A 19,205-nucleotide genomic window follows, 5' to 3' on the forward strand; every position below is an offset into this window, starting at 1 on the left:
ATCTAGATGCAAAAGGATCTACTAGTATCGGCACATGGTAATGCAGTGCTTGTCTTTGATTATAACTTAAGTATTATTCAAACAATCTGTACAAGATCTTGTCAGTCTAAAATGCATAACCAAATATTATTCAGTCTGTGTTTCAGTGATGTGTAAATAAAAGTTTCCAAATAGCAGAGGAAATGACGTTCTCTTCATTCGCCAAACAATCTGACTGATGCAAACTATTCCCAAACTTCCTGTGACAAATCACAAACTTTCAATGAACTTTCAAATCATAAAATAATCTCTCTCATCATATTCCATTACCTTTCCTGTCAACTTGCCCCTAAACCAACTAATCCCCCTTCCTGTCAGATTGTTCTCAGAATGAAGCTATACGCCATTTCATCACCAGTCCCAGAAAACTGGGTCACACACCCCGTCACCCCCAGTTAATACTCTAACTGCAAAACAAAAGAAAAAAAAATACAAATGTACAAAAGAAACCATGTTACACGTGTCAAAGAAACAGAAAGAGGATTAACAAATCAATTTTGATCACAGAGATCAAAATTTGAGTGTGAGGTTGAAACAGAACAAAGCCATGCAGTAACGTCACGGAGACACACTCCCACCAAACAACGTGATAAACAAGTGAATGTATTATCTGGCACACGTTAAGGCGATAAAGGTCCAGTTTGGAACATTGAAAATGCTTTGGTTTTTGTAGTTTTAGAAGTCGTTAATACGCCCAAACATTTTGAAGTGAAAGCTTATTATGCAAAGGAAGAAAAAACAAAATCCTTTCTGGTATGTTAAAGCCACCATAGTTCCCCAAAATGCTTAATAAAGGGAAGAGTGAGCGCAGGAGTTTGTTGCATTCTGCAAATCTCACCATTAAATGTCGCTAATTTTTTTTACACGCTGGACCTTGAATTCAAATAATAGCTATTGTGAGATCTGTCCCACAATGCTCTGGTCCTCATCAGGGACAGTTTTATTAGTGCTTGTTAAGGCTGAATCCCCAACATTTCTGCTCATGGATAAGGTCTGGGTCTTTCTTTCCACGTTCCATGTCCAACAGAGAGACGCTATCGTCCTAAAACGAGGGTCCAGCGTTCCACACGCACATGCACTCGACCACAATTTCTACTCCACGATTTCTTGCTAAGACATTTGTATGTCCTTGTATTCTTTGGGTGCTGAGTGTACCTGTGTATACTCGTGGACCTGCTCACACTAACTCAAGTTTACATCTTCTTCGTCGTCTTTCCACCAACTGGACTGGATGGATGAGTGTATGAAACATGCAGACTCTAGCACGTGTAGGTGTGCTCGCATTTTGTCCACATTCACGAAATGTACGTCCCGCAGACCCTAGCAGTTAACTGTGGATAGGCAGATGTGGAAAGTGATGACCCAGGCTTAAATAAACAGAAACACTGAGCCTTAACTGTGACCTACATAACTATAGCAAAGCCACAGCCAGTGACACAGATTTAATGAGGACACAATAATGGTAACGGCTGTTGGATAGAGGAACATTCAAAGCCCGACTTTAAAGAACAGAATGGGATAGAAAACAAAGGTCAAAACAGGAGGCAATAAAATAAAAAAACACAACGATAACAAAACAGCAAATCACACCAGTCAGCACCATGGCAAACAAGAAACCAAAACACCACACAGAGAGAGACAGTGCTCTGATAAATACATGCAGAGGTCGAGGATTGAGCAGTTATCCATCCGTTCTTTCTTTAAAGTCAGGTGTGTCGTGTGTTGATCAGTGAACCAGAGCCTCCTCATCACTCACACACACCCGTACTCATACCACAGAGACTGGTTGTCCTCTGGGTTCAGTGACTGCTCTGAATTACTCACACCACTGGGCTCGATGCTCTCGTTATAATCTTCCAAACCGGCAGGGCCGGATCTCACTTGGCCGTTTGACTGGCTGTGAGGGCTCTGGTTTTGGGTGGGAGAGTGGTGCTGGACAGGTGGAGCGGGTGGAGGTTTATTTGCAACGGGTGGCCCACTGATATTACTCACGAGGGAGGGGTTTATAGACAGGAAGGGGAGGTTACTGTCTGTTGACTCGCTAAAAATGGAGTCCATGAACACGGACTGTACAGTGAAGGAGGGGCCGAGGAAAGACTCAAGGGTGGAGAGGTCGGGGTCCTCCAGGCTATGACAAGGTAAGCTAACTGATTTAGCCATGGTGGAGGTGGTGATGAGGGCTCCTGTAGGGTTGGAGCTTTTGCGGTGGTACTCACTGGGTGTAGGCTGGGAGCGTACACCAGCCTTGGTGGAAGCGATGGGGGGCGAAGAGTCGACCGACACCGGCTGCCGGTTGTCCTTCGAAAGCAGGTCGTGGATGCTGGTCCGCCGCGTGGTGCCTTCGGCCGTGGAGATGACGCTGCTGGCCCGAGGCAGCGTGGAGGACGCCGAGTCCAGGCGCTCGGAGACGGACGTGGCTTTGGCCTGCGAGGACAGGCTGGAGCGGATCGGGACAGAGCCCCTAACGCGGGTGCTCTCCGCCTTCCGCAGGGTCGGGCGCCCCGGCTGTCCCGAGGATCTCGGTGGACGGTCGGAGGTGACCGGAGCTGCTCTCCCACTGGATGAGCGTAATATACCTCGGCTCTTTGTGCGTTCCTTCTGCACGTGCTCAGAAGAAGTGGGGAGGCGAGGAGAGTCTACAGTGAGGTTCTCCTGACTGCCAGACTGAAGACGACAGAATAAACACCATCAAACACTTCATAAAGATTCATTTCACCATTAATCACCTCATGATGATTACATCAAATACTGCTTTGAGTCCTCGAATTGATTATCTGATTCATATAAAGTAAATTGATTTAGAAAATAATGGGCAAACTCTTTGATAATAATTAACTAGAGGGGTGATAGTCGACGACTACTAATGCTCCGCGCTGAGTCCATGCGCCCACATTTTTATGCCAATTTTAAAGCAAAATTTGCATAGGCAATGAAGGCCACTTTTGGAGTATGTGGTGTGCAGCGGTGACCTTGGAAATAGGTTGAGGTCACTGATCTTCCAACTTGTTCAAGATACTTGTAAGAGGCATCCACAGTGCCAGTTTGGCAGCAATACAATAAATATTTGTCAAGTTTTCGCGTTGACAAGTTTGAAAAGTGCCGGTTTTTGCCTATTTTTCAAGTTTCAAGTGCAGCTGTGACCTTGAAAAGTAGGTCAAGGTCACCCATCTTCGAACTTGTCCAAGATACTTGTAAGAGGCATGGACAGTGCCAGTTTGACATCAATATGTCGAATATTTGTCAAGTTATCGTGTTGACAAGCTCGTAAAGTGCCGTTTACACATTTCTCACATTTCCCCGCAAAAAAACCGCGGAAAAATTCACGAAAAATTCAAAAAAAGGTTTTTGGACAAAACTAAAAAAAACGCCTGGAGATATTCACCCACTAAACAATCCTGCAAAATGTGAAGGACGTACACGCACAGGAAGGTATTCATTTTAGTCCGGACGGACGGAATGACGGACGGACGGAACGATATATGCTCCGCGTCGGTCGTCGAGCGCGGAGCATAAAAATTGCTGTGATTCTGAACCTGTGAGATGCTCTCACACTGACAGTGTATTATCAGAAATGTTCTGTTCATTATGATGCTCATATTTGGTATTGTTGATCAAGTGGGTTTTGGGGTAAATTTTGACTATTTTCTTGCATCTATGACTTGTATCTTACATATTTCTCATTGTACTTTGTCTACTATTATTTACTGTTGATACAGTTTTTTGTATTTTTTTTTATTTTGACCAGTATATAATACTGATTTTAGTCATTTTATGTAATTGATAAATGTCTTCAGATCTGCCTCAGAATTAGAGCTACTCTTCTTTATGAAGGCTTCTCACTGTCACAAAACGTTAACCTGATGAAGTCTAAAACCAAAACACTAATAGCAGTGTTTTGGTCTAAGACTTCATACGGTCAATGTTTTACTTTTTCATACAGGCTCAGTCTAGAAACCTGTCTGTGTAAGAAGAAGCCTTACCTCTGCAGGATCAATCCCCTCATCCAGGAACTGTTGCAGAGAAAGCACCTCATTGGCTGGAGATGCCGTCTTCCTGACCTGGCTTTGGCCAGGGCTGCTCACGGAGGCCGAAGGGTCGTGCGACCTGCGCAGCTGCAGCGGGCTCTGGTGAGAGGTGCGTGAGGAGGTGGGCTGCTGGACAGGACTGCTGCCGCTGCTGGACCAGACCTCCTGGTCTAAACTCAGGCTGAACTCTCCGCTGCTCTCACTGTGAGGTCTGCTGAGGCTGCCGTTCAACGTGCCTGTGGGAACAGGACGGAGGTTATTGAGGGGAGGGGAAAATGGTTTGAATGTATTACAATATACAGTAATAAGTTAAACATTTTGTATCAATTACTCAAGTTTATAACAAGCTCAAGTGAACCTGTGACTCTGATTGTTCAGAGTTAGTAAAACAGATCATCCTATTATGCTACATGGCTGCAACTCATGATTATTTTTCTCATTGCTTAATCTCAGTTAATCATTTAATCCACAAAAATGTGGAAAAAATAATCATCAACACATCAACACACAGTTTTCTTTCAGTGAACTAATTGATTTACTGGCTAATTATTCTGAACGACAAAAAAAACAAAAACGATGCAAAAGAGGACCAAAAGAGTGCTTAGTTGATAAGGGAAGAAGGGTGGGGGGGGGGGTAAGGGAAGCAGGTGCGTACCTTTGCCCTCCAGAGGAGAGGTGAGGTGGGAGTTATTGTTACTATTACTACTGGTGGTCCTGTTGCTATGGAGACTGGAGGGTCTGGTGGCTGGGTAAGGGACAAGAGGGAAAACACACGCACACACATATACACACAGTTAGGATATAAACCCATATATATATATATATACATACACACACACACATGTACCCTCACCAACATGTACTAAGACAAAGAGCGACACGTTGCCACAAGCAACGGTTTGATGGAGTGTTTCCTGCTGGGGCAGCAGATGGCACATGCCAGGCACAGTGACAGGAAGAGAGGCTCAGTGCCAGCTCCATCCCCAATATGTCCTGTTAGTAAACAACAGCTACTGATGCAGAGGGCAGAGAAAAAGGCACAAGGAGTTGAACAAGACAACTGATGGAAACAAGAGGATATTGATTATGGCAAATTGAATTAGGCTTTACTATCATTACTAAATGAATCCTCAACTAATTGTATCAGTTTTAGTAGGTATTTATAAGTTTCGTAACTTCACGAGTTTTTCAGCTTCTAAAAAGTGACTATTTTCTGATTTCTTTGACTCATGTAACAAATAAATCAGACTTGAGAATGTTGGTTTGAAGACAAAACTAGACATTTGAAAACATAATTTTGAAGTTCTCTGACATTTTATTATGGATGAGCCTGAGTATCAGTCAAATACTGGTCAAAATCACTGGATCGGATATCAAACAGATAAAAATGTAAAATCCTATACGATCCAAAAAAGTAAAAATTAGAAACAGCATTTTAGTGTGGGCTGTTTATTTCTGCTTTATGGGAGAAGAATAATTGTTACACAGTTGGATCATTGTTTTTTGTTTTTTTAAAAAAAAATTTAAAGGCTTGTGTTGTTAACAGATTCAGGGTTTCAAATGACTCAAATGACTATATCTGACTAATATCGGTATCGGCAGATAGCCAGATATTCATGTTTTAGATATCGGTATCAGGCATGAGAAGGTGATATCATGCCTCCCTACATTTTATGGCCCCAGTGATTACTCCATGAGTCATCAAAATTGTTATCGCCGGTCTATCTTTTATCTGTGCACAGCTTTTGGTGATTTTTGTTTTCTGACTCTCTTTTATGTTTATGGACAGAGACGATATATGTATGCAGAGCTTTAAACTCTTAAACAGCACCATGTTCATGTACATTTTACTGACTGATTGATTGATTGATTGTAAGTGCAGTAACATTAGCGATTCAAGAGGAAATTGGATGACTTGTATGACACCAAGAACAAGGAGAAAGTGAGAAGGAAAAGGAAGGGAAAGGAAGTGAAGTGGTGACAGTGTGACCTTGTTCTTTCCTGTGCTCAAGGAGGAAACCAGAGACCGTGAAATAATTCCACACAGGTTTTTGTGACAAGGGTGGCCCCAAATTAGAATTTAAAATAGACCTTTCCACTAAGCATCTGTGGCAACATTTTTATTACGACTAGGAAACCAGCCCAGTGTTTCTGGCCCAGAGTAGAATTGAGTGCCAGTCACTTACGACAGATGCTACAGAGACCTCTGCACCTAATGTTCAGCTCTACAGGGGAAAGATACAGAGCCACAGCACTGCTGTACACCGGCAGGCCTGACAACACACACACACACACACGGATGCAAACTGTACATCACAACACTAATTCATGCACAATACAAAACAGGCAAAGTAGAATATTCTTTATGCTATAAGAGACAGCGAAACACAACTTAATTATAAAGCAGCTAAAGGCTACTTTAAAAATCCATTAAACTACCATTAATGACTTTGCATATAGTAAATGACCTAATGGCTGATGCAGGGTGAGTAATGTCCGGTGTGTGAGAGGGGGTTGATGGCCGTTTCCTTCAGCCATTACTGAGATGTACAAGGAAATGGGTGTGTAGCGGTGGTGTATTGGATTGTCTGAGTGCATTCTGGGAAATCAGCTGCTATATGGAACTCAGGTCGAGCACTAATGCTCCACCAATGTCCTGGGAAACCAGTTTAACGGTCTATAGGTTATGTCAGACAGTGGGCCTTGAAGGTACTGCAGGTCAGCTGCAAGTTCATCAAATAAACAAATAAAAAATATTCTATATTATAAGCTTCAAATGCTTCAAATCTTAAACAGTTGTGTGAATTTTGACTTTCCTATGAACACATTTGGACCATTTATGGACAACTTGCCAAGTATAGACAACTTTGCTTTGAGCCCTACACATAATTCTTGTGAATTGCTATTTGTCTATGTACTATTGTTCTAAAGTTCTAAACAACTTTACAAATTTAGACAAAATCAATAAGGTATCATGAAAGTACAAGTAAACCTTATACCTTCTTCTATTTTCTACGTAAAATCAACCTCACACATTTTCCACTATAGTTATTCAGAGGCTGATTCGAAAGACCTTCATATTCTAGATTTACAGAAAACAAAAAACTTCTCAATTGACAGGTTAAATGTCAAGTCTTACCTTGACACTTGGGTTCATCAGAGGAGCCGGCGACATCCTCACAGGAGACGTTTTCTGTTGAGACACAGAAAGAGACTGATGCTACATCTGCTTTTTTTATGCATGTATACCAAATATACCCAAAGCATTACATTCGTTAAGTGGATAATGTGATCAGCAAAGGATCAAACAAGTTGTTAAAAAACAAAAAACTATCCTTAACAAATAAAAGCTCTCTGACCTTTAACTTGTAGCCGGTGCTTTGCCCTGCTGTGCCCAGCAGAGGGCAGCGTGAGGGCAGCACAGTCGATGGCGTTGGTGGAGAAGGCGAGCTCCTTCATGCGTTGACCGCTGCGCCTGCTGCTGCCCGTCATTCCAGCGTCTCCACCCTCACCGCCGTCGAGATTCTCAGTGCTGCCCGCCCACTGTGAGCCCGGAGCACCGGCCACTGCCATGGTCTGCAGCAGGTCATTCATGGCTGAAGTAATGGAAAGGGTCATGAGGACAGGAAAGTTCTGCAATCATTTATTTCTCACCTCATCTCTTGTCATGACAGATTTTGCAACCAAATTATTTTAAAGAAATCCATACGTAATAATCTAACCATTAATAAAACAAGTGACTGAAGAAAAATGGCTCAAACTAAATCTACTGTTTAGTCCTGCTAAGACTTAAAGGTAGTTATGATGTTCACTGGCCAAAATCACATTAAAGAAACTTAAAATTTGATACGAAGAATCATTAATTAGTCTGTAAAGACCGACGTATGTGACATCAATGGCATGCAACCAGAAAGTGACTGAGTGATGCAGTCTTGTGAGCAAAAAAAGGCTGCGATATCTGTATCCAAAACTTTGAAATGGTACCGAGCCATCCCTACTTGCAGGTTGTTAAAGTTGTCTGAAGGATGACTACCTCTCTAAACAATAGCATAATAATAAAATGATGAAAAGTTTGAATTTTGCCCTCACAGTGCATGCAGGCACACAATATTATTAAAGTAAATTAAATTATTCAAACAAATAAGTGCATAAAGATGGCAGCTGCACAGTTTTCTTCTTTCATTCCAGCAAAATCTCAGCAACTTTTCTCTTTTTTTTTTAAATTTAAAAGCCGTTTCCCTTTATGCACTTTGCTTATTGAGCTGTACGTGGCATGAGGGCGTGCAGAGCTGCTCCGAGCAGCAGCAGCAACGGGAGTGTTCACAAAAGATTAGAGCAAGTCTGTGTCAGTAGAATAAGATCTATAATGAATCACTGAACAGAGAGAGAGAGAAGAAGAAGAAGAGAGAGAAGAAGAAGAGCAAATGCTCCACTTCAAGTCCTCCATGGTGTGAGCGGCGGTGATACGACGGCTGATTCTGAGTCATGCTGTAATCAAAGATGGACGCAAACCCAGCAAAGGCGCATGAAATCTCACACACACACACACAAGCACCCATAAACAGCCTTTCATTCAGTATATTCAAACAACAAAAAAACACATGACAAAGCTGCCCACTGCACAGTGATTCACACAATCACTAAACTGCAAATCAAACAATGAGACTCAGAACTAAGGAAAAAGAAAACTCAAGCTCTATGACAGTGAAAGACAGAATTCCCTTATGTCATAGCAGTGTGCATTCTGTTTGGTTTTATGGGGGTGGGGAGGGTTAACCTCACATTTATTACCATCTCATAAGTGAAGTTTGTGATGTACGTTCATCAGTTAAGTGAGAGTTCTGAATGCTGTCGAAAGCTAAACACACGACAGGACAAAGAGGAGGAGGCGGCAGACGCAGGGAGGAGACGGAGGAGGAGACGGAGATGACGAGGTTGGGATTTCTAGGGAAAAGGGACAGTCACTGATGTCACTGAGAACAGCATAGAGGGGTGATGACCATACAGAACATGTTGGTAAAGGCATCTCTTAGGGATACATTCAGGATAGAAACTTGAATATCAAATGTAAATGAATCCAAATGAAGTATTGTGGTAGACGCTGTGACAGCCACACCCCCACCACCGCTGACACCCTGAAATCAGTGACTCTCCCTTCTTTGTGTGACGATGACGGGTAGAAAAGGCGGGGGGGGAAGGAGACTAGCACGGCGGCTAACGGAGGTCTTACACATGGAGCGCCGGTAGATGGCTTTGGCCTTGTCTTTGTCCTTGGATCTGTTCCTCATGAAAGGCAACCTTTTTATAGCTGTCAGAGCGCAGCCAGAGGCAGACGGAGAGGACCAGACAGACAGAGAGAGATGGAGAGACGGCACAGACCAGGAGGAGGTGGAGGAAAAGAAGAACAAAAAAAAGGAAAAAAAGGAGGGCAGAACAGAGGGATGTGGTTAACATTATGACAAAGAGAGTCAGGGGAGAGATGCAGAGAGTGAGCTGAGCTCTTGGACACTCAACTGGACATCAGAGAACAATCTAACAGACACCACAACCTCTGGACTTAGTGAATCACCTCCTTAAAAGTCCATTTGAGTTTCATTAAACTTGATTTTAGTTTATACCACTCCCACTTGGTGGTTTAAATTCTTGTGGTGCTGATGTTCACTGACATCAACACAGATCTTTATGTTACATCTTACACAGACGGGGAAGTTAATGAAGCTGAAACATCTACAAACACTTAAAGCTAATGTTTTGTGCTCAGAGGGTTACACACACTTAGTTGCTTTGTAAGCAGTGCAGAGACTGTACATTCAGTTGAATACTGTATATATTGTAATACTGAGAATTACATAATAAAAAGGTAGTTCTTTTGTAACATTCTTTCTCACCCGACTAAAAAAACCTGAATATTATTCTTTAAAGGGCATACTTTTTAACAAAAACATTATGCAAACAAATACATTGAACCATTACACACACACTCACAGTGCACGATACTACACACACACAGTGTCATGTAAATGTCCATGAGCACTGTACTTTACATAACAACCGATCTGAAAGCAAAACACAACACAAGTGTCGACACATCACTACACCTAGATGAGACACAGTAGTCGAAGAGCATTAAAGGGTGCAATTATGAGAGTGAAAATGGGGAAACCTGCAATGATTCCCAAAAACAAGTACTCACTTTTAGCCACTGCATGGACTAAACTGTGCGCCAGTAAATAAAATTTCTCGAGCATAGGATTAATAAAGTTTAATTTTTATGTCTTTGGTGCAGTTGTTGTAAAATGCATTTAAATACTTGTTTTGTTTTTTTTCTTTCTCTTATACTATGTGAAAAAAAAGAGTTATGTTCTAGCTTATTCTAAATCTACTTGTTCTTATCCAGCTACACTAAATAGAATATGATCCACAATGCATTGCACCATTTAATAGGTATGATGCTAAGTTAGAGGGTGTTTCTTTCTCATTTACAGGTGAACTGCACAGATCAGCACGTTGACACGTCTGCAACAGAGAGATAATGAACTGGACCGGATGCAGAATATACAGCACCTGTATTACAGCGGCCTCTTACGTAAGTTTAAACAGAGTAGATCAAGCGTCTCCATCTGTTTCTTGTCTTTCTGGAGCCGTTGTGTAGTGGAGTCAACCTTGTGCTGCTGCACAGTTCAACCCAGAACCTCTAGGACAGCTGAGTGACACAGACAATGGACTCACGAAAACATGCTCCGAGAGACGTGACAGTCGGGTCACAAACCCCGCCCACCCTCCCCATCCGCAGCATACCATTGGTGGAACCCTGCCCTGGGGCATGGGAGAGCTGCCCTCTCCTCCCTTTGCAGAGAGAGAAGCAAAGGAGCGGTTAAAGGAGGAGAGAACCATTCACACACTCTTTCTCTCTCACACACACATTGAGCAGCAGTGTGTACGTTAACCTTGGGACTTTAGTTGTGATATCTTTCATTTGTATGTACTTATGTGCATGCATGTATAGTTGTTTTTTGCAGATGTCTTGCAACAAATCTCAATTATTTAGTGCAAAAACAATCAACTATTCCTTTGAATTGACTGAATTCGACTGATGCGTTTCCTTTGTACTCACTGCTGCTCTTCCTTTGTATGAGCGTGTCGTCCAGAGAGTTGGAGCCGGAGCCGATGGACGAGCTGTCCTGGCTGTCCGGAGGAAAGCTCAGGAAAGCGTCGCCGTACTCGGAGCGAGACGGAGTCAGCGTGAGCGAGCGCATCCTTTCGCGGCTCTTCGGCTTGATCAGCTTCTTCATCTTCAGTGTGATCCAGTTCCCACGCCTTTGTCCATGAAGATGGAAAAGGAGAGTGAAAAAGTAAACGCATGATTACATCCAGAAGAAGGCAGTGATTCAACATTTTCAGATGTCACCGCTAACCAACCGAGACAGAGAGTGACAAAGAGTGACAACCAGGAAAAAAAATACATTCATTGTAGGCTGATTGTTTCCTGTGTGTTAAACTTTATTTCAGATTATTAATGCTGGTGATAAGAAATGTTGCAGTGCACAGCTGTTTAAAGCTCTGCAGGGCACACATGTGTAATGCATCACTTGCTGTGATTGTTTTAGCACCTCAAATACAGAGTCAGCTAGTAAGCATGATTTTTTCATGATTATACATTAATGTGAATTATTCAAGCTCCTTTTCCACTGGTCAAAAACACACTATATCTGTTTTTTGTAAGAATAAAGATAGTCAATACCAATCTCTGCACCAGCTCTGCCTGTGATCAACAGTGATGTAAACATGACACTGGGGTGAGCGGTGTGCATTCATTTCATCTTCTACTAGTTTTATTTGGCTCAGTGTCACAGAGTTGCAGAGTTGGCATCTTTTCCAGTGCATTATAACATGCACAGTTCAGACTAAAACATTCTTCTGTTGGGAGTTGCGCTTCCCGTTTCAGTCGTGTCGGCTCGTGTTTATGAAGTTTAACACGACTCCCCAGAAGGGGGGGGGGGGAAAAAGTATTTACTGGTAAAAGGGAAATGGTTGCTAAATGACCAGATGATTCAACTCTGAATGAGGTTTGGTTTGTTTCTATTTATGCACTACCACTATTCAACATTGCTGCTTTTTTATATACTGTATATACACACATTTTGTTGTGTTTTCCATTAAAACTCTCACTTTTATTCATCAAAAGAGTTGCAAGAACAGAAAATATAGTCAATAAATTGGCAAGATTAGAAATAATGATTTTAATTTTTTTATTCAAAATAATAATTATGCCCTTCAAACTTTGATTCAGTCAAAGAACCAGCAAAACTGATTCCAGCTGAGCTAACGTCATTGCACAAGGGTTTTCAAGGGTTTTCTAATCATGGACCTCTGTACAGCTTTGTATATATTCCATTAAAAACCAGACGTTTGCAACTAGAATAGTCGTTTACCAAATTATCAATATATAGAGTGTATTTCTGATTAATTTAATGTGATATTTATTGAAAAAAAAGTGCTTTCCCTTCAAAGAATAAGGACATTTCCAAGTGAACCCAAACTTGTGAACGGTGGTGTACATTTTATTGTATAAATGAAATTTGAAAAACGAGATAATCAAACATTTTTTGGAGTAGCTGTTTTACCTGCGAGGAGGTGAGGGGTCATAGAACTTGTACTGGTCCATGATCTTCTCCTCAAGTTTTTCCTTCTGTCTCCTCAGCTCGTTCAGCTTGTCACTAAAACAGAGAGAGACATTCATTCATTCAGTACATGCATCCATGTTTTGAGGTTTGTTGTCCATTTTAAACAAAACACGTCATCAGGGGTTTACATGTATTGTCTTTGCTCAACGTGGAAGAGGTCCTTGCTCTCCATGGTCTGCTCCAGCAGTGTGCGATTCTGCAGCATCAGAGTCTGGATCTGATCCAACAGGTGACGATTCTCCTCCTCCAGGTTTCCTTTCAGCTGACTCAACAGCTAACGCACACATACGGACACACAGAGGGATACATTAGTGAGATGATACATCACCTGCGTGAAAAACAGATGAGATACAGTGAAGGAGAATAAATCCTCCATAACAGTCCGATCTCTCCTCACTTCACACTGGTTGGTGAGCTTAGTGGAGCTGATGTCCAGCTGCTGGTACTGTTCCTTCAGTTTGGAGAACTCTGCCTCCAGCTTGGTCTGCTCCAGTTTGGCGCCGTTTAACAGGCTCTTTGTGTTCTTATGGTCTGACTGGAGATTCTCATTGTCCTTCACCAGCTGACGATAAGTAGAGTTCAGTCTAAGGATAGAGGCAGAGCGACTCTTCAATATACATACACATTAAAAAATTAAATACAGGCTCAATTTGCAACAAAAACATATCCAGGTTCTATTTAGATATGATTATAATCTTATTAAATCCCCATTTGATATAAACACACATAGCTTACAAATGGCTGCTTTCTGCATTGTTATCTCATCTTGCCTGTATTTGCTCCCGGCTAATGATTGAACATATGATATGATTTTATTGTGCACTACAATACAAAGCACTCACAGTAATTTAATTGTGGTGAATTTTCATTAGCTCACCAACATACAGTCCTGGTGATTCATTTTTCTCTTCAGTCATTACAGGTCTTTATGATTTATAATTATCTTCACTTGCACAACAAAGTACGCTGCCTCTGAGAGATTTCAGTGCATTTTGGTTATCACAATAATATTGTGAATCGAAGGATTATTGAGAAATGAAATGTTCAAATTGTTTCATATCAAACCTGTGATCCTTCAAGAGTTCAATCCTCAAATCACATTCGTAATAATGTGGTGTAAAATTGACACCACATTATTACATTTAATGTGCGTTGAGTCGCGTTATTAACATGTTATCTATACTGTACAGGTATAGTATAATAAACTCATCACTGCAGGTCGGTCTGACCTGTCATGTTCCTCTTTGAGCAGTTTGCATTGGTCAGATGTGGCTCGATGTTCTTGGTTGTCCTGTGCTATTCTCTCCTGCTGCTCCTTTAGATTTTTCTCCAGCTCCTCCAGCTCCCCCTTCCTCTGCAGCATCTGCTTGTATCTGAGTTCACGGAAACACATACACATAAGAAATGATTCTGTTCTGTGGCAGCATGTAGTTTCATTATCCAAGGCCATCCCATCCTTGTGAGCCCCATCTCACTTGTCCTCCAGGTCCCTGTGCTGCTGCTCCAGGCTCTTGTGGGAACTCTTCAGCCCCCTGTGTTTTCCTATCAGGGCTTCGTACTCCACCGCCTGCCTTTCGTGCAGCGCAGCAAGCTTCTCGTGGTCCCGGAGGAGCAGCTCGTAGGTGGCCCTCACGTCCTCTTTCTCCTTCAGCGCTCCGTCGCGCTCGCCTTCCACGCTGCTCTGCTGAGTCTGCAGCTGGGCATTGTGGGCCATGAGGGCTGCGCTCTGCGAGCTCAGGGTAGAGTTCTCCACCTGAAGGAGAAGAGAGAGATGGAATAATTAAAGAGACGCAGAGGAAAAATAAGAGAAAAGATGACATTATAATACACGGTAAGAGGTAAAGAATAGAGTGGGGGAGTATCTGGCTCCTGCTGGTGTCAGTGAGTAGAGTTTTTTGCTATTCCAGTCTACAGGGGGCGCTGTGTCTCTATTCTTCTCTTCCTTTTTGCTATAATCTCCCTTTACAAAAGAACAGCAGGAAAACTGTTTCTTTTCATATTTCCTTTGCGGTCACAGTGGTTTCCTGGTTTCAAATCCCTCTCCAGTCATCATGTAGTGTGTGTTTGCAAACTCTGACACACAGACACACACGACAGGTGCCGACACCCTTTCTGTACATTCACAAAAACACACACACACACACCTGCCTCACATATGCTCTCACACGTCTCACCCCATGAGATCTACTAAGACCCGAGATGACAGCCAGAGCCCAGTGTACGGTCAGTGTAAATCCTGTCGCCCATAAGAAGGGTTTGAATTGCTTCCAAACAGGAAGCATAAATCCTTAACAGGGATCTGAGCAGCCTGACACAACAACTGTACCAACACGGCAATGTAGAGAAAAGTCTAGATGACCCAATATACATACAGTATGAAAAAAGGGTTGGAAGTTATTTAATTTAAACATGTATAATTAAAAATAAAAATTACCGATTATTGCATTTTAAAAAAAATATATAAAGTGGCACCGACAGTAATGACTTAAAGTGATCACAGAAACATTAATTCTGTGACATCTAGCAAACACTATCACCTGAAGATTGATTGATTGATTTTTTTTATTTTAAATACTTGTATTACTCAACTCAACTCAACTTTATTCATAGAGCGCTTTAGGCAGCTAAAGCTGGTACAAAGTGCTTAACAGTACAATAAATAAAACATGGCACATAAAACATAGGAGACAAAATAAAAACAATAAAACTATAAAACAGTAACAATGTTTAAATAATAAAAAAACAATAAAACTATAAAACAATAAAAATGTTTAAACAATAAAACACTAAAACAAGAGCAGAGTCTCATGCTGAGTTGAACGCAGAAGAATAAAAATGTGTTTTAAGATGAGTTTTAAAAATGGACAGTGAGGGGGCCTGTCTAATATGAAGCGGGAGGGCGTTCCAAAGTTTGGGACCGGCAATGGAGAAAGCTCTTTCCCCTCTGAGCTTCCGTTTAGACCTCGGTACCTCCAGGAGCAGCTGGTCAGCTGACCTGAGGCACCGAGCAGGAGTGTAAGGATGGAGAATCTCAGAGAGGTAAGGCGGGGCAAGACCATTTAAAGATTTAAAAACAAATAAAAGAATCTTAAAATGGACTCTAAAATGCACAGGCAGCCAGTGAAGGGAGGCCAAATGTATTAAAATGATTTCAGTCAGAATCTGTTTTCATTATCACTGTTTTTCATAGTATTGACTGAAGGATCAATGGTTCATAGTTCATGTTTGTTGGTCTCAGTGATGATAATCCATGTCCTTCAGCCTTTCTTGTAATATAATGTGTAGTAGTTAACTCAGTTGTTCTATTACAAAATCTATCACATTATAGAGTATTAAACTGAAGTTTGACTCATTATATTATCGCAAATCAAACTGCAGTTGTGACATCAGGAAAAAAATGCAACGAAATATCTTCCCTGAATCATTAAGCCGTAGTTTATATCTAATCTCTGACTACCAGTGGTTTTGGACATTCACTTTTATACTTGTAGCTTTTTCGCTCTCCTCTGTTGTGAGGTCACAATAGTGTGTGTTTTGAAGGATGTTTTACCTGCAGCTTGGCGTTCTGTGTCTGCAGTGTTGTGTTGTTCTCCTGTAAGGAGGCCGTCTGTCTCTGCACGGCCACAATCTGAGCCTGCAGATTGGAGCTTTGAGTTTCCAGTTGTTTGAGTTGGCTCCTCAGGGCGGCCTTCTCTGCCTGCAGTGTGGCATTCTGGGTAAAACACGCATGTAATACGATATTAGATGTAGGGACAAATACAAGATTTATGTCCGCCTGTTGTGCGTCTTTACTTACATTCCTCTCCACCTCAATGAGCCGGTCTTTGACTTTCAGCAGCTCCCTGGTGGCTTCATGGCTCTCCTTCTCCCATTTACCGACACACTGAGAGTCCTCCCCTCCTCTAGGGGGCGAGCTCAGCACCATCCGCTCCTCCTCCTCCCTCTGACGCAGCGCTTCGTAGTTTTTCTTCACCTTGGAAGAGAAAAATAAGTATTTAATAACCCTTCTGTGCATTCAAAATACAATTCCTGATATTAAACATAATTTAAACCAGAAATGGATGAGGTGGAGAAACTCTGGGTGTGACTGGAAGACTGCCTCAGTGAAGTCACATCAGAAAAGATCTATAACAGTTTCACTGCTGCATCTCAGAGTTCCTCCACAGATGCCTCGATATTTAAAGTGACTTCAGAACCTGAGCATCTCTTCAATGTGAGCAAACATCCTCCACTCTTCCACTCCTCCACCTCTCCCAGACTCCTGCCGCCTCATGAATAGATAAACTGGCTGATAGAGTTGGAAGAGTGGAGGAATAAATAATGCATCTGCCTCGGGAAGCCCTCAGTGTTATCACACTTTTAAGTGTTTTAGACTGCAGAGTTTTTTGTTTTTTTTACTTTGTGGATTGTGTTTTTATACTGGGTCTCCTGTACTGTGGTGGTGCGGTTTTTACTGCAGGTATGTGGTTGCTTAATATTATGGATATTTGTTAACCATAGACCAGATATGAAAATGGACAGTCTTCTGGTTTGCAGGGTGAGTCTAACTTGAAAGTTACAATTTATTGAATGGGCATCAGGGGGCAATACTGCTGGTGGCAAACAATTTAGTATATGGGAAAATTAACCATCATCTCTAACCTCCTTTATTATATTGGTAAATATAATACCATTTTTAACTAATGGTCTCAATTGCCAGTTTCAGCTCTTGTAAACTATGTTTCAGAGGAAAATAGAAAATAAAGCATTTAAGTGGACACCAGTGTGATTGACAGCTTATAACGTCCAATCCATCCATGACATTGTTGAATTTCCAGGTCAAAAAAAGGCAAAGCAAAAAATTAAAATAGGTACTAGTGTAATTGACTTGGATTCATTGTATTTATCTAATCACACCATTTTTTGGAGTTATTTACATATTAAGGCTGAAGATACTGATAATTTGACTTTTTCAAAGTGCCATTTTCTCCTGAGGCTTCAAGATGGGATGATGAGATTGTTCTGTGACCAGAAGACTACATCCTCTTTTTATATTTGGTCTAAGGTGTGGTGCCGTCAATGGTTGTAGGGTGTAAGCGTGTTCTACTGACTCAGATTAGAAGGGTGTACAGCTTGTATAACTTACCGTCTTTAGTTCTTGCCGAAGTTGCTGGTTGAGGTTTGAGGACTCCTGCAGTCTGGCCTCTAGAGCAGCAATCTTCTCCTCTTTAATCTCCAGAGATGATTTCAGTGTCGACTCTAGTTTGGTTTCCAGGAGCTTAAACCTAAGAATAAAGACTCAGTAAGTTGATGCTTGGGGTCCAAAGTGTGGCAACACTTCTGTAATCCTGAAAACAGGTGCCATCAACCCACTTTTACAGATTTTAAACCAAAGACGATCAGGCTCTGGTCTAGGTTTGAACCCCAGGTTGAAACGGTTTAAAGAGTGATGCCAGAAAAGCCAATTTAGACACACATGTGAGTGTTTGCGAGCTGATACCTGTCATCCGAGTTCTCGTCATGTAGCAGCCTTTCCTTGTTCAGTCCAATCTTCTCCAACTCATGGGTCAGTTTGTCCAGATCATTATTCATCTGCTGAGTCCGCAGCTTCTCACTCACAAGCTCCTAAATGCAGCACAAACAAAAGGAGTATAAATATAACAGAACATTTTAAAAGCACTTTAAGATAATCTCCAGACACATGGCACTGTAAGAGCTCGATGTACCTCTCTGAGAGTGATGAGGGTCTTCTTATCGATGGAGGCCAGTTTGACCAGCTCCTTGTTCTCGCGCTCCAGGTCTTTGACTCTCGTGCACGAGTCCCTGAAGAAGATCATCTCCTTGCCCATGGTTCGATTCTCTTTCTCCAAAGTGGTGATGCGCTGGTTGTTGTCTTCCAGCGTGAAGTCACGGATCTCGGCCTGTTGCTTCAGCCGTTTGTTCTCCTTCTCCAGGAGCTTCTTGTCTTTCTCCAGCAGGGAGCTTTCATGCTCCAGAGACTTGTTCTGGGCGAATAACGGCACATAGTGCAGAGCAGATGGATAGAACATCATTTGATGGGATTATGCTCAGTCTAAATGCGCATAAATACATGTTTGGCTAAAAGTTGACACAGATTAGCACGGGGCCAAAAATAATCTGGGATAATCCAAATCTGCTGGGGCAGCATGTACATTTATCAGAATGAACTAAAAGATAGGCTGCACAAACCTTTCAATTATTTATTTATTTCACAGACAAGATTGCTTTACCAAACATTTTCTTTCCCCTACCTCCTGCTCCAGCTGCTCCAGGCGTTTGCTGGAGATCTTCAGCTCCTCCAGGTTGCGTTGGAGGGTTTGATTCTCAGTCTCCACCTCTTGAAGCTCCACCTCCAGCTGCTGAATTTTCTTGCTGCTGTTCTCTAAAGCCTTCTGCAGCCGTTGGTTCTCTGTATCTAGGCCCTGGTAACTCACCTGGGAGGGAAAGATTAGGGATA

General features: G+C 42.0%; 1 protein-coding gene across 1 annotated transcript in view; it reads right to left on the reverse strand.

Annotated features, from left to right (window-relative positions):
* Window positions 1-1,386: 1,386 nt before the first annotated feature.
* The window catches only part of ccdc88ab (coiled-coil domain containing 88Ab), a 74,159-nt gene continuing 56,340 nt past the window's right edge, over window positions 1,387-19,205 (reverse strand). Inside the window, exons 18-37 of the mRNA XM_083898085.1 lie at window positions 19,000-19,182; window positions 18,454-18,732; window positions 18,228-18,352; window positions 17,874-18,012; window positions 16,545-16,721; window positions 16,299-16,460; window positions 14,224-14,501; window positions 13,978-14,121; window positions 13,146-13,332; window positions 12,877-13,022; window positions 12,689-12,781; window positions 11,179-11,381; window positions 10,863-10,910; window positions 9,295-9,372; window positions 7,424-7,660; window positions 7,204-7,257; window positions 6,251-6,337; window positions 4,720-4,809; window positions 4,020-4,300; window positions 1,387-2,703 (exon numbers count right to left, since the gene is read on the reverse strand). Coding sequence (XP_083754211.1) covers window positions 1,792-2,703; window positions 4,020-4,300; window positions 4,720-4,809; window positions 6,251-6,337; window positions 7,204-7,257; window positions 7,424-7,660; window positions 9,295-9,372; window positions 10,863-10,910; window positions 11,179-11,381; window positions 12,689-12,781; window positions 12,877-13,022; window positions 13,146-13,332; window positions 13,978-14,121; window positions 14,224-14,501; window positions 16,299-16,460; window positions 16,545-16,721; window positions 17,874-18,012; window positions 18,228-18,352; window positions 18,454-18,732; window positions 19,000-19,182 — 3,903 coding nt within the window. The 3' untranslated portion in view covers window positions 1,387-1,791. The remainder of the gene's footprint in view (window positions 2,704-4,019; window positions 4,301-4,719; window positions 4,810-6,250; window positions 6,338-7,203; window positions 7,258-7,423; window positions 7,661-9,294; window positions 9,373-10,862; window positions 10,911-11,178; window positions 11,382-12,688; window positions 12,782-12,876; window positions 13,023-13,145; window positions 13,333-13,977; window positions 14,122-14,223; window positions 14,502-16,298; window positions 16,461-16,544; window positions 16,722-17,873; window positions 18,013-18,227; window positions 18,353-18,453; window positions 18,733-18,999; window positions 19,183-19,205) is intronic.

Source organism: Microchirus variegatus, assembly GCF_963457635.1.
Source record: "Microchirus variegatus genome assembly, chromosome: 11".
NCBI classification, from domain to species: domain Eukaryota; kingdom Metazoa; phylum Chordata; class Actinopteri; order Pleuronectiformes; family Soleidae; genus Microchirus; species Microchirus variegatus.